This window comes from Bos javanicus, chromosome X (genome assembly GCF_032452875.1).
Source record: "Bos javanicus breed banteng chromosome X, ARS-OSU_banteng_1.0, whole genome shotgun sequence".
In the NCBI taxonomy this organism is placed as follows: domain Eukaryota; kingdom Metazoa; phylum Chordata; class Mammalia; order Artiodactyla; family Bovidae; genus Bos; species Bos javanicus.
This window is the reverse complement of record NC_083897.1, coordinates 20,488,890-20,502,010: the sequence shown is the minus strand read 5'-3', so window position 1 is coordinate 20,502,010 and position 13,121 is coordinate 20,488,890. Positions and strand designations below refer to the sequence as shown.

General features: G+C 43.4%; 1 protein-coding gene across 13 annotated transcripts in view; it reads left to right on the top strand.

Annotated features, from left to right (window-relative positions):
* The window catches only part of ARHGEF6 (Rac/Cdc42 guanine nucleotide exchange factor 6), a 116,602-nt gene that overhangs the window by 27,228 nt on the left and 76,253 nt on the right, over positions 1–13,121 (top strand). For 10 of the 13 annotated variants that reach the window (XM_061408474.1, XM_061408472.1, XM_061408476.1 and 7 more), the window contains 3 exons: positions 4,131–4,215; positions 6,395–6,519; positions 8,113–8,314. In XM_061408474.1, the coding sequence (XP_061264458.1) occupies positions 4,131–4,215; positions 6,395–6,519; positions 8,113–8,314 (412 nt within the window). Of the gene's footprint in view, positions 1–1,365; positions 1,703–3,603; positions 3,783–3,844; positions 3,999–4,130; positions 4,216–6,394; positions 6,520–8,112; positions 8,315–13,121 lie in introns of those variants that run through there. The other 3 variants (XM_061408481.1, XM_061408482.1, XM_061408479.1) reach the window with 3 other exon arrangements.

Genomic DNA, 13,121 nt, shown 5'->3' with positions numbered 1-13,121 from the left:
TTGGCAGATCCCCAGTGGTTCAGAATTAACACCTGGTATTTAGTGGATGGAAAATAGGTTTTGCTGTCATTGTGGATATCCAAAATGGAAAAATGTGGGGAAACATTTAAAAATGAAAGGCCTTGTCTGATTTCAGCTGCTGATGTAGGACTAGACCTTAGGCTGGCTCTATGTAAATAGTTAAAATCTTTAATGAACTTTACTCCCTGTCTCTCCATTGCTTACCCAGTGTAGAGTAAATGTTTTTCTGTTGTTGTTATTCTTGAACCTTGCCTCATTCCATGGCAGGCCTGGGACCTTGAAGCCATTGAGCTGTAGTCCAAGAAGCAATCTTTTCTTTCCTGCCTGCCTCACAGTAGTGGTGAATGGAGGCAGGGAATCCTGCTGTTCATCCGACCTTCACAGATCCAACTGGAACTAAGCAGCTAATTTCTGCACCAAAATAAGTATCAAGAAAGTTCAGCTAGGGACTTCCCTGGTGGTCCAGTGGTTAGCCTCCATGCTTCCAGTGCAGGGGACACAGGTTCAATCCCTGGTCAGGGAACTAAGATCCCACATGCTGCACTGTGTGGACCAAAAAAAAAAAGAAAAAAAAGTTCAGCTAATCTGAAGCTCAGTTTCATACCAGGGACACTAAACAGGTGCATGAAGCTTGCATAGAGAAGCCAGAGATGCGTGTCATCCGGCCATTGTATTGGGAAATCGCATACAGCATCTGAGCACAAATTTGCATTACCTTTTCACCATCCCAGTGCTTTGGAGATAGAAAAGGGGAATTGGTTGTCCATTTTGTACATGTGAATGATTGGGATTAATTCTAGGCAAGTGACTTGTATTGGAGTCTGCTTACCTCATACCCTGCCCATGGTGGGGGAGTCTCCCTTGCTTTTTCCCAGTTGGGTACCAGTGCCCTTAGTTTTTCTCCACATCATCGTCTCTGAACTTGGTTTCACACCTCTCATTTCCACTAAGGTGTAAAAGACTGATAGCAGCTGAAAGTATTGCACTTTCTATAGACAGTATTTCCATTTTAGTAGGTGACCAATCTCAAGAGCGAGGAAGAAGGTCTGGGATGGAATGTTCAGTATTATTCCATGTGATGCTCGTGAGGGTGCGGTGCAGTGGAGGGTGACATGGTTCTGTCTAACTTTCCATTGGCTCAGAAATCATAACCCTCAGGCTTTGCCTTCTCTACTAGTCCTGAGAGGCCCCTTCCAACTTCTTCCTATGTAGTTCCGAGTGCCTCAGAACAGCATCTGTGGGTAAATTCTACTGTATTGAGGTTTTCTAAAAAAGGGAACTGTGTATAGTGCAGGCAACTTCCCTCAAGCAGATGCAGTGCCTCTTGCTGATGCATGTTTCATTTTCTGATCAATGTCTTTATTCTCAAATTCAGCCAAGTACCAACACAAGTGGGCTTCCCTAGCGGCTCAGTGGTAAAGACTCCGCCTGCCAATGCAGGAAATGTGGATTCGATCCCTGGGTCGAGAAGATCCCTTGGAGAAGGCAATGGCACCCCACTCCAGTATTCTTGCCTGGAAAATCCCATGGACAGAGGAGCCTGGCAGGCTACAGTTCATGGGGTTGCAAAGAGTTGGACATGCCTGAGCGACTAAACAACAACTAATACAAGTGAATATGGCCAGTGTGGTCGCCTATAGGAGGTCAATTAACCTGGATAAGGAGCAACCTCAAAAGAAAGGTGAAGGTTTTTTATCACAGTTCTCGGCCTTTTTCTGCTGATATTTACATCCATTTATTATTTTAGACACTACTCATCTCCACCACATCTGCCCAATACACACATCCACGTGCATACACATGCTCACACTCCCACTAGGAGTTTTTTGCTTTGTTACCATTTTGGCATACATGTCATTAACACTTTCCCATTGATATCACTTCTAAGGGAGATGCAGTAAGTCTGGAATCCCATGGGATACTTGATAGTGTCTCTAGGGTCTGTTGCATCTTGTTCACTCAGGTCTTGGCAAACTAGAACAGAATGCCTATCCATTTATTCCTGGAAACCTTTGAATTTTAGATTGTAGCATTCAGGAACATATTTGGATTGTAGTGTCCTTTAACTCTTTAGTAATACTGACATCTCCCCTTTGCTAGAAGTATATTAGAATCTCATTTTTAGATGCGATTGGGCTCGTCAGTCATTTTAAGTTTGAATGCAAAACATTCATTGATTAAATGAATAAAGACTTGTGGGTCTCAGAAGAGGCCCACATTTGCATATACTGTTTACACTGATGGCCTCCCTCCCAAATGTGGGGAAAAAATGGATACTATATATTTTCACTCAAGAGACAGATTTTAGGTCTTAAAGAATATGTACACAAAGAAGATAAAATTGGATCTTGACATAGCTCCCAGAAAACATGCAGATTAGAAATGGAACAAATGTCCCTACCTTCCCATCAGGGAAGACAGATCCTTCAGAATCTTAGGCTCATTACCAACCATGCCCCACATGAAAAGGTACATTTTATTCCATCACCACACTGGGGGAAAAAAGGATGCAAACTTCTTGACATCCTGGAAAAAACTGTTTTAAGGTATATTTCCATCCAGAAACTGGGCATCTGGTTAAGCACTGGAGAGTGGTGCTAGTGGTAAAGAATCCACCTGCCAATACAGGAGATATGGGTTCGATCCCTGGGTCGAGAAGATCCCTGGAGAAGGAAATGGCAACCCACTCCAGTATTCTTGCCTGGGAAATCCCGTGGACAGAGGAGTGTGGTGGGCTATAATCCATTGGGTAGCAAGAGTCAGATACAACTGAGTACAGCATGGCACAGCACAATAGATAATATATATAGATCTGGGAATCCAGGTGGCTCGGTGGTGGTAAAGAATCTGCCTGCCAATGAAGGAGATGTGGGTTCAATCCCTGGGTTGGGAAGATCCCCTGGAGAAAGAAATGGCAACCCACTCCAGTATTCTTGCTTGGGAAATCCCATGCACAGAGGAACCTGGCAGGCTACAGTCCATGGGGTCACAAGAGTCAGACAAGACTTAGCCACTAAACCATATATAGATCTGTATCATTGACTGGCAGATTAATAGGTTGAGCCTGTGCTTGAGCAGACTTCTAGTTTCAAATACACATTTATGAGACTAGAAGACATCTCCATACACTTTTAATACATTGAATGCATTTGAAATTTTATTCTTAAATTTGTGAAATTATTTTTTTACTAAAGTATAGTTGATCTACAATGTTTTGGGTGTACAGCAAAGTGATTGACTTATACATCTATAGATCTATTCCTTTTCAGATTCACTTCCATGATAGGTTATTACAAGATATTGAATACATTTTTAAATGAACAATTGTCTTTAAAACAGTAACCGCTTGGTATCTTCCCTAGGGACAGAGGATATCAGAATGATGATTGTAACTGGCCAAGTGAAATATTGTATTTCTTCAATGTTTTGCTGCCAGCAGATGAGCAATACCAGGAAGGCCAGAGGTCATATCCGGAGAAGTTACCTAAGGCCAGGAAGAACCTAGAGGCTCAGAGTGGCCAAGGGTCAGATCCATGAAGATGAGCTGAGAGGGGCAAGGTCAAGCGGCAGAAACTGGGCACTGAGGCAGGGAACAGGAGGCAGGCCTAGGCAGGAAGTTTGGGCAGTGTGAAGTTGGGACCCAGTGGGTGGCCACAGCAAGGATGGGCAGAAGAGAGGAAGGCAGTGCTGACAGTGCCCAGCTGAGAACAGTGAATAAACTGCACTGAGGAAAGGGTGTCACAAGGGCTCCCCCTCCTTCGGTAGGTGATGGGCGCTGACTGTAACCCAGCACAGGGTTTCCGGTAACTGGGCCGAGAGTATTGATGGGTTCAGGTCAGAAGAGCAGGTCTGTGCATTTCCTGGTGGGCGCTGCACTCGGCATAGTTCTCATTTCCCATTACTGCTTCTCTCTGACTCACTGATGGCTGCCACATGTCATTAGGCGGCTTTGCTGCCGCTTTCATTTTTTCCCAAAGGTATACAGAGGTTTGGGTCTTGGCTTTTACATTATTTTCCCCTGAGAGCTGGAGGAAGTAGCCTTCTGATAGTTTGGTTTGTTGAGTTGAATACTTACAGTGTCTTAACAGTTTCAATTTCCTTTCTCATAGATATTTGATCCTGATGACCTTTATGCAGGGGTCAATTTCTCCAAGGTTCTGAACACTCTTTTAGCTGTCAACAAAGCAACAGAAGGTAAGTAGGGCTTGAGATGGGTAGGGGGGTCTGGGTGACATGTTTGGGTTCACGTGTCTCTGATTCCTCTAGGATCCGACTATGGCCACAACTGTGCCCTTGGGACAGATTTCTCTCTTCCCCTTAAAAGAACCCCAATGGGTGCCAGATGCTTTAATTCGTCATACTTTAGGATTTCAACATAACTATTACAGATGTTTTTCTAATGCCCTTAATATAATAAGAATCAAGAAACAATTTCATTCAAAGCTATCAAATAGGCCCCTGAGTATAACAAGGCAGAAAATTAAAAGGAAAAAGATCAGTTCCTTTTTTCATAAAGTTTACAAAATGCAGCCGTTACTTCCCTTTCCCCGCCAGAGACATTTTTTTTTTTTCTCATAGTTTTCAGTATGTCTTTGTCCATGTTAAGGAACCCTTCAGTAACCTTGCACTGGAAATGAAACCTCAGGTTCATAGTGAGAGAAAAGAACATCATTTATTTAAATGTTTAGTACCCATCACATTGGCAGAATGAAATAAATATAAATCTTAGTACATGTGAACCAAATGATGATAACCTTAAAGGATAGCTTCATTCCTTCTGTGATACAGTCTCTTACTGAGAGCAGGGCAGTAATAACCATAGTTAACATGCGTTGAGCCCTTACCATGGGTCATGGCCGTCCTAAGAGCCATCAGTAGTCTCATTTAATCTTTGAAACAACCCTGGGAGTAGATGGAGTAGGTGTCAATAGTAGGTCCATATTACAGATGAGGAAAGTCAGGCCTGTAGTGGTTCGAGTAGAAAGTAAGCAGCAGACCTGGGATTCAGACCCACAGCTCACTGACTCTAGAGCCCCGATGCTCCAACTTGGGTCTTGCTGCTCAAAACACTGGAAAGTCAACACGCTGTGTGCCCAGCACTGCCAGGTGCTACAAAGGAAGTGTAAGACGTGGTCCCCGCCCTGGAGAAAATTACCATCTATTTAGGGAGACTCAACTTACCCATGTGAAACAGTTAAAGAACAAGAACAGACAATATAATCAAGTGCCAAAGAGGCTGGGGCATCTAGGAAGCTATCAAGTAATTACAGTTTTAGTCAAAAGAGCTGTATATAATAGCAATAAATGTAAAAATACTTCTCTGAAGTTGTTCTTTTGCTTTCTGGAAGAAAATGCTTTGGCGCTATTGCAAGGCGTATAGCAGAAAGTACAGCTAATTCAAGTAACTATATTTAACACACATGACAACTATCCAGTTCTGGGCAGGGAGGATCGTATAATTCTAACATTATGCCATACAAATTATATGTTCCTTTGCCAAACTCTCCTAGCAAGTTTTACAGTCTCTTCCCTTGCCACAGATATTTATAAAATACAAGGAGGTGAAAGTTAAAACCCACAGCATCAAGGAAATTACTTGGATACTGAGCTTGTCGCCTAGGGAATGTTTGGGCTTTAGACTTTTGCAGTTTATATCTTTTAAAAATAAATGGAGAGGAAAAGAACTCTCATTTGAATTTGTCAGGAAGCCAACTCCTCCCTTTAGTATGCTCTGGGCATTCTGAAAACACCCAACTCAGCGCTGGGCTGATCGAATTTCACATGGTTTCAAGGAAAAGACTCTTGAGTTTGAGTTTAAAAAAAAAAAAAAAGATTCTAGTATCAAGACTGCATCTTTCCCAGACGCACATTCTCTCTCATTCTCATTCTCCCATCCCCCAGGCACAAGGAAGATTTGACATCATATGTGCCACATAGACTGCTCCATGTGAGGAAGAAAAGAACCACTCAGTTACGGGCCAAAAAACAAAGCGAGAAATTTAAAATATTTCAAAGTAATAAGAGCCACAGACAGCTGTTTGGTACCCAATATAGTTCTGCTGGGGATCACAGGGCATACTGTTCCAACGGGTTCAGGAGCAAAGTGTTGTAGAGAAATGGGTTAAGAGAAAATGTGGTTGTGTTGCTGTTTTTCATTCTACTGGAGAACAATGGCCAGTAAGGTTAAGAAAGAGAAGTTGGCCACTGCAACGGAGGGGAGGGGGGATGAAATAAGCTCAGCATGTTCATCATGGAACAGTTAGAAGTCTGGTCAGATTGCCTTTGATAATGTCCCGTGAAAGAAAATATTTTGCTGGAGACGTTTTTCTGACACAAGGGGCTCTCTTTACGGTACCTTTTCCTCTTTTCACAGATCAGCTCTCAGAAAGGCCATGTGGACGTTCCTCTTCTCTTAGCGCTGCTAATAGTTCTCAGACAAACCCACAGGGAGCAGTTTCTAGCACAGCTCCAGGACTGCAAAGGCAGTCAAAGCCAGTGGTAAGTATGGTCCCCAATTCCCCTGGCCTGTTTTTAAATCCGTAAAATTCGATGGCTATCTTGGTTACATCTCCATAGGTGGTGAGATACCATCCTGTTGGTTTGGGGTGTTGTGATAAAATGAATTTGGAACCTCACCCCAATTCAGGCTGGCCCAAGGGAACGCATCAAAGGCATGTGGGCCACAGAGTCAGAAAGTCAGGGTTGAAGCCTCAAAGTTCTATCCCTTTCTACTGGAGTGGGTAGCCATTCCCTTCTCCAGGGGATCTTCCTGACCCAGGAATTGAAACCCAGGTCTCCTGCATTGCAGGCAGATTCTTGACTGTCTGAGCCACCAGGGAAGCCCATCCCTTTCTAGAATTGAGCAACTGAGAGCCCTATGCAAATGTCAGTTGTTAGTCCGACTTCCTGAGGGAAGTTTGCTGTTATTTCCCCGTCACCACCACCCACCCCCCGCCCCCAGCTTATTAGAGAACTAAATAGCTCCTGGCACAGTGCAGGCAATCAATGCACATTACTTGCTCTCATCATCATCACTGCCATTTTCTTTTTCTCTTTGCATTCCTACTGAGCTCGAGAGGAGCTCCTGTATTGGGATGGCTCAGTTATCATTGCATTTGGTCTTAATGGGAGCTTTTGGAAGGAAGCACCCTAGCTTCTGCTCTTTTGAGACCTTTATTCCTTGTCAAAATCCACCCACTTGCTTTAAGCCATCAGGAGCTATTAGTTCCAAAGTACTTTAATTACTTCCAAAGCACTTAACCTTTTGAGATCAGAGATCCCTTTCAGAAGCTGATGAGCATTGTAAGGTTCCATACCCCTTGGGCCCTCTCAAATTGTATGCAAAATTTTCTCTCTGAATTTACTAGTCTCTGTTTTGGGTAAAGGCACATTGTGCTATCATCTTCTCAGGGACCTGTGACAGGTTAAGAGCTCCTGACTTGGGTAACTATGGGATATTTGATCTTTGCATATGACTAAGCCTTAGCCAATTTAAGATATTCTTAGTAATTGGGAGGTGGGAGGCAGATTTTATGAGAGGAGGTTAGTACCTAATCTTGGTCATGTAATTATGTAAGACTTTGTCTGGGTGTTGGGTACAGGCAGAGTGGGATAGTTTATTAATCTACTTTGTTTCCTAGCTCATTTAAATAAGTATCTTTCAGGAATTCCCTGGCAATCCAGTGATTAGGACTCCATGCTTCCATTGCGGGGGGCCTGGATTTGATTCTTGGTCGGGAAACTAAGATCCCCACAAGCTGAGTGGTGTGGCCAAAAAAATAAAAGTAGTATCTTTAGATAACTGGTGGGGGACAAGGAGATGAAGGCATGACCCCCTCCAAAATACACATGCTCACAAATGCAAAAGTTTGCCTACAATTTTGAGGGCTTTATTAATCCCCTTCTTTTCACCACTTGCGCCCTGGCAAGGCCTACCTATGTTAGGCCCATTCCTAAGTTAAAGATTCAAGACTGAGATAGACCTGGGGTTTTATCCTTGGTCACCCTACTTTATTTGCCTAAATTCATAGAATTTCTGCCCCAGCCTCATTGAGATGAGTACCTAATCTGGTGTGACTTTTATTTCTCTAGGAGATGACGGAAAATGGAAGTCACCAGTTGATAGTAAAGGCAAGATTCAACTTTAAGCAGACTAATGAAGACGAGCTGTCTGTCTGTAAAGGGGACATCATTTATGTCACTAGAGTTGAAGAAGGAGGCTGGTGGGAAGGCACATTAAATGGGAGAACGGGCTGGTTCCCTAGTAATTATGTCCGAGAAATTAAATCCAGCGGTAAGTCAATCTTTCCAAAGCTTTTTTGACTCTGACTCCTCTATGTTCTTGGTCTTTGGACGGAAAATCTTGCAGTTTTCATTGGTTCACAGAATTGTTTGTACTGGTATATGTGAAAAAGACTAGAACAGAACGGGGATAAAAAAATCTGTGATTAGATATTTTGAAGCCAAGTTGTATTTAGATTACATCAAGGCGGCAAAAAACTAAAAAAGCAAAAGAATTCAAAGCTTAGACAACTGTTCCACCCTAACTATGTCCCTTTCTGCTACTAATTCTAGCTCATGTAGCCCATGTACAAAGTCCTTCCTGCTACTCCAAGAATCACTGATGGCAGAATACAATAATAAGAGAGGCCATGTGCTCACTTCCTTTTTTATCCCTAAGCTCTTTGAGCAAACTTAAGTCTAAATGTCTCAGAGATATGTAGGAGAAATAATCACAAGGCTGCAGGAAGCTGTCTGGCCACTTTGATTCTAAATAAGATTACCCTGAAAGTCGTTGTACACTGCTAACCGTTTACCCTTTTTCATGATGATACCCAGAGAAATGCAATCTAATCACTCATCAGTAATCATTCTAGAACTTTCTTAGGTAACTTACTTGCCTTTTATTCTTCAAGAAACTAAATCTTGCTTATATTACAAAACCAACAAAAATCTCTGGCATTATAAAAATATGTCATAATACAGATAAAATAAGGTTCAGTTATTCACATTATTATAGCTCTTCATGCTTCAAAACTATTTACCCAGGGGCTCCTTTTGAGTAGTTAGCTCCTTGGTATATTTTTTCCTTTGGTTGATGTCTTTTTTTGCTTTTTTAATACCTCAAAATTAATACTATTATTTAATAAGATTATAGGCTCACTATAAGTTAAAACTTACCAAAATAGATAGTGGAGATAATAAAAGTTCCCCTCTCATCTCCTCCTCCAGATAACCACTGTTAGGAGCTTTTCCCTAAAGTATTTGAGCTAAAATTTAGCTTCACGCTTTTCTGTGTTGTGTATCGGGTGAAGGTGGAGCATTTCCTTTAATGGAATGAGTATTTACTAACAGATTTCTAATTGTGTGTGTGTGTGTAAATGTCTTAGTATCTTTTAGTACTGGGAATCGAGGAGTTTCTGTTGAGCCCTGAAGTATTTTCATGGGCTTTGCCTGGAATTTCCTTGGTTTTGATGATTTCCACAGCCGATTTTTACCCCTTTTACATCTTTCAATGTGTATAATCTGATTGTTAGAATCTCTAAATAATTTGACAAATTCACCCTAACTTTGTTCACTGATTCAATGCCTTCATCAGAAAAGTAAAAGGAACAGCCCTTGCTTCCTGGCCTGGCCTGGGAATCCCAAGCATTGTTGAGGGGATGCAGGTAGCGAACAGACAGCACGCCGCACTCCTTATATATATAGTGTCCCTTACTGAGATGCCTTGTAGCATATAGTCTGGCTCCTCCCTTGTGAACCAACCACCCTGAGCAGTTTGTCCTGGTCTTGGACCCCTTCTCTTTGAGTTTTTCCTAAACTCTCTTTGGTTTACAACTCAGTTAAGGATACACTTGGCAAGCTCTGGCTCTTGTTTGAGCACCTGGGGAACCTAACCCTTAGAAACTCTTTTCCAGCTGTCAAGAATAGGTCTGGCTAACTGGGGTCAGGAGGCCAGCCTATCAGGGAAAGCCTAGGACTGCAAGAGTATGGACCACTTCCCACCTAGTTTATTGCAATAGCTTCTTAACTGGCATCCCTGCTCCTGTCCTTGTCACTCCTATAGTGTAATTTAAACTCAGTAGCCAAAGGGTACTTTTAAAATGTACCTTGAAAAAAAAATTAAAAAAATATAAAATGTACCTTGAGCATTATTAAAATGATTAGAGAGGGTACTTTTAAAATGATCCTTTTAAAATGTAACTTGAGTACTATAATGGCTCCCAGCTCAAAAACAGTGAAGGTCAAGGTCATCCCAATAGTCTACATGGCCTCCAGGATTTGGCCTCTGGTGTCCCCTCTGACCTTCTTTCTGACCTCTCTCCCGCTCACTTGTCCCACTTCCACGCGGGCCTCCTGGTTGCCTGTTCCAGACAGGTTCCTGCCTCACCTGCTGTCCCTCCACCCTTACCTACTTCAGGTCTTTGCTCCCTTGTTGGCTTTGAAGTAGCATCTTATCAGGTCACCCAGGGGGAAATTGGACCCTGTTCTCACTACTCTTGTCCCCTTTCCCTTTTGTAGGTTTTTTTTTTTTTTTAACCATTTATTTCTAACAGTGTATATTTATTTATTTATTTATTTCATTTACCATCTGTATTCTACCATTAGCGTATAAGTGCCACAAGGGCAGAGATGTTTTTTCTGTTGGTTTGGCTCGGTAAATATTTGTAAAATGAATGAATGTTGTGGGGCAGGTCATTCAATTCTGTTCAGCTTGTTCGTTGAGTATTTCCTGGGTACTGGGTGGGCTGTGCTGTACTTACCCACTCAGTCGTGTCTGACTCTTTGCGACCCCGGACTGTAGCCCACCAGGCTCCTCCGTCCATGAGTATTCTCCGGGCAAGAATACTGGAGTGGGTTTCCATGCCCACCTCCAGGGGATCTTCCCAACCCAGGGATTGAACCCAGGTCTCCCTCATTGCAGGTGGATTCTTTACCATCTGAACCACCAGCCCAAGAATACTGGAGTGGGTAGCCTATCCCTTCTCCAGAGGATCTTCCTGACCCAGGAATTGAACTGGGGTCTCCTGCATTGCAGGTGGATTCTTTTCACCAACTGAGCTACCAGGGAAGCCCACTTGGTGGGGAGAGGGTTGTAATAATCTGTCCTCATGGACTCTGCCCCCAAGGACTTTGCAGTCTAGTAGTCATGATAGGTGTGTACATGACAGGTTAGGACAGAGTCACACAAAGTCATATGTACAAAGCTGTTGGAAGAGTAAAGAAATTATTTGTTTAACAGTAACCTAAGAGGAAAGAAGGCAATGACACCCCACTCCAATACTCTTGCCTGGAAAATCCCATGGATGGAGGAGCCTGGTGGGCTGCAGTCCATGGGGTCGCTAGGAGTCGGACACGACTGAGCGACTTCACTTTCACTTTTCACTTTCATGCACTGGAGAAGGAAATGGCAACCCACTCCAGTGTTCTTGCCTGGAGAATCCCAGGGACGGGGGAGCCTGGTGGGCTGCCGTCTGTGGGGTCGCACAGAGTCGGACACGACTGAAGTGACTTAGCAGCAGCAGCAGCAGCAGCAAGAGGAAAGAAGCACTTGACTTGGGTCTTGAATGATGAAAAGAGGCTTCTGATGGGCAGAGGATAGAAGCAGTTACTAAGTTAAAGCTGGGAAGCAGGGAAGCATGGAGTGAGTGATAGGAGGATTTGGGTTGAGGGTCAGGTGAGTGAAGAGAAGGGGTGTGGCTGGAGCTACTTTAAGAAGGCTGTCAATGACAAGTTGTAAGCAGGGGATTGCATGTGGTTTAGAGAAATCTTTCTAGTGATGATGTTGGGGCTGGATGGCAGGGAAGTGGTGGGGATAATCAAGGAGGATGTGGGCAAAGCAGTAAAGACTACTGCTGAGGTCCCAGCAATCGACTTTGATGACTGTGGAGAAGAAGAGAAAGTGGATGGATGCAGTAGATACTGTCAAAACAGAATCAAGAAAACTTGCTGATGATTAGCTATGAGGAAAGGGAAGAGGTGAACATAATGCCAAGCCTAGGGGTCCAGGTTGACGGTGAGCTCCTTAAGGGCATGCAGTGTCATCCACCTAGCTGGGCAGCAAAGGTTTATTTGCCAGGAGTAGGATATCAGTTCTATGATGAGGGAACCAGTGAGGCACAGAAGCCTGAGGCATGCCTCTTGCCCTTGTGGTGTTCATAGTCTTGTGAGGAGATGGTCTTACTAGCATATCAAATGCTCAGTTCTAAATACAAGGTAGTCTGGAGAATGGTGAGCAGAAGAGAGGTACCCAGCTCATCCTGACAAGGAGGTCAAACGGAAATTATTCATCTTTGTATATCTTTCTGTGTCCATAGTGCCTAATGTAGTGCTTTAGACATAGGAAATGTTTGGTAGATGCTGAACTCCCTTATAGAGAAGATAGGAGGTTTTTTGTGTGTGTGTGTGTGTGTGTGTGTTGGGGGTGGGTGATTGGTACTGGAAGATGATGAGTTGTTTTGGACATGTTGAGTGGAGGTGCCAGCAGGTTATCATTCTGAAGATTTCTAGCAGGTTGGCAGGATGAATTTAGAGCATGGGAGAGAGGTAAGAGCTGGAGATTAAACTGCCAATGGACACTACAAAGTGGTGGATGATGAAGTGTCAAATAGATAGCAGATCATCAGTGGACAGAGAGTATGCAGTGACTGGAGAGGTTGGGAGAGGCTTCCTGGAAGAGATAGGACTTGAGCTGAACCCTCAAAGACACGGAGGCTGTGTGGACAGGTCCAAAAGAGAGAGGAGGACAATATAAGTTGTAGTGATTGTTTGGGGAGAATGAAAACCATGAAAGATCGGTGGTAGTTCAAGTGGAGCGTGTTTAAGGGACTGTGGAGGAGATTAACTTGGTGTAATGCAAACATCTTGTTGGCAAAGTAGGTATCAGTTCTTTGCCGACTTGAATCCTTTCCCACTGATATCTTGCTGCACAAAACAGTAAGAAGGCCACAACCTACTTAGAATGCTGCTGAGGGACAATATAAACTCAGTGTTATGCTGTTTTATCCCCTGGAGAAGGGAATGGCTACCCACTCCAGTATTCTTGCCTGGAGAATTCCATGGACAGAGGAGCCTGGTGGGCTATAGTCCATGGGGTCGCA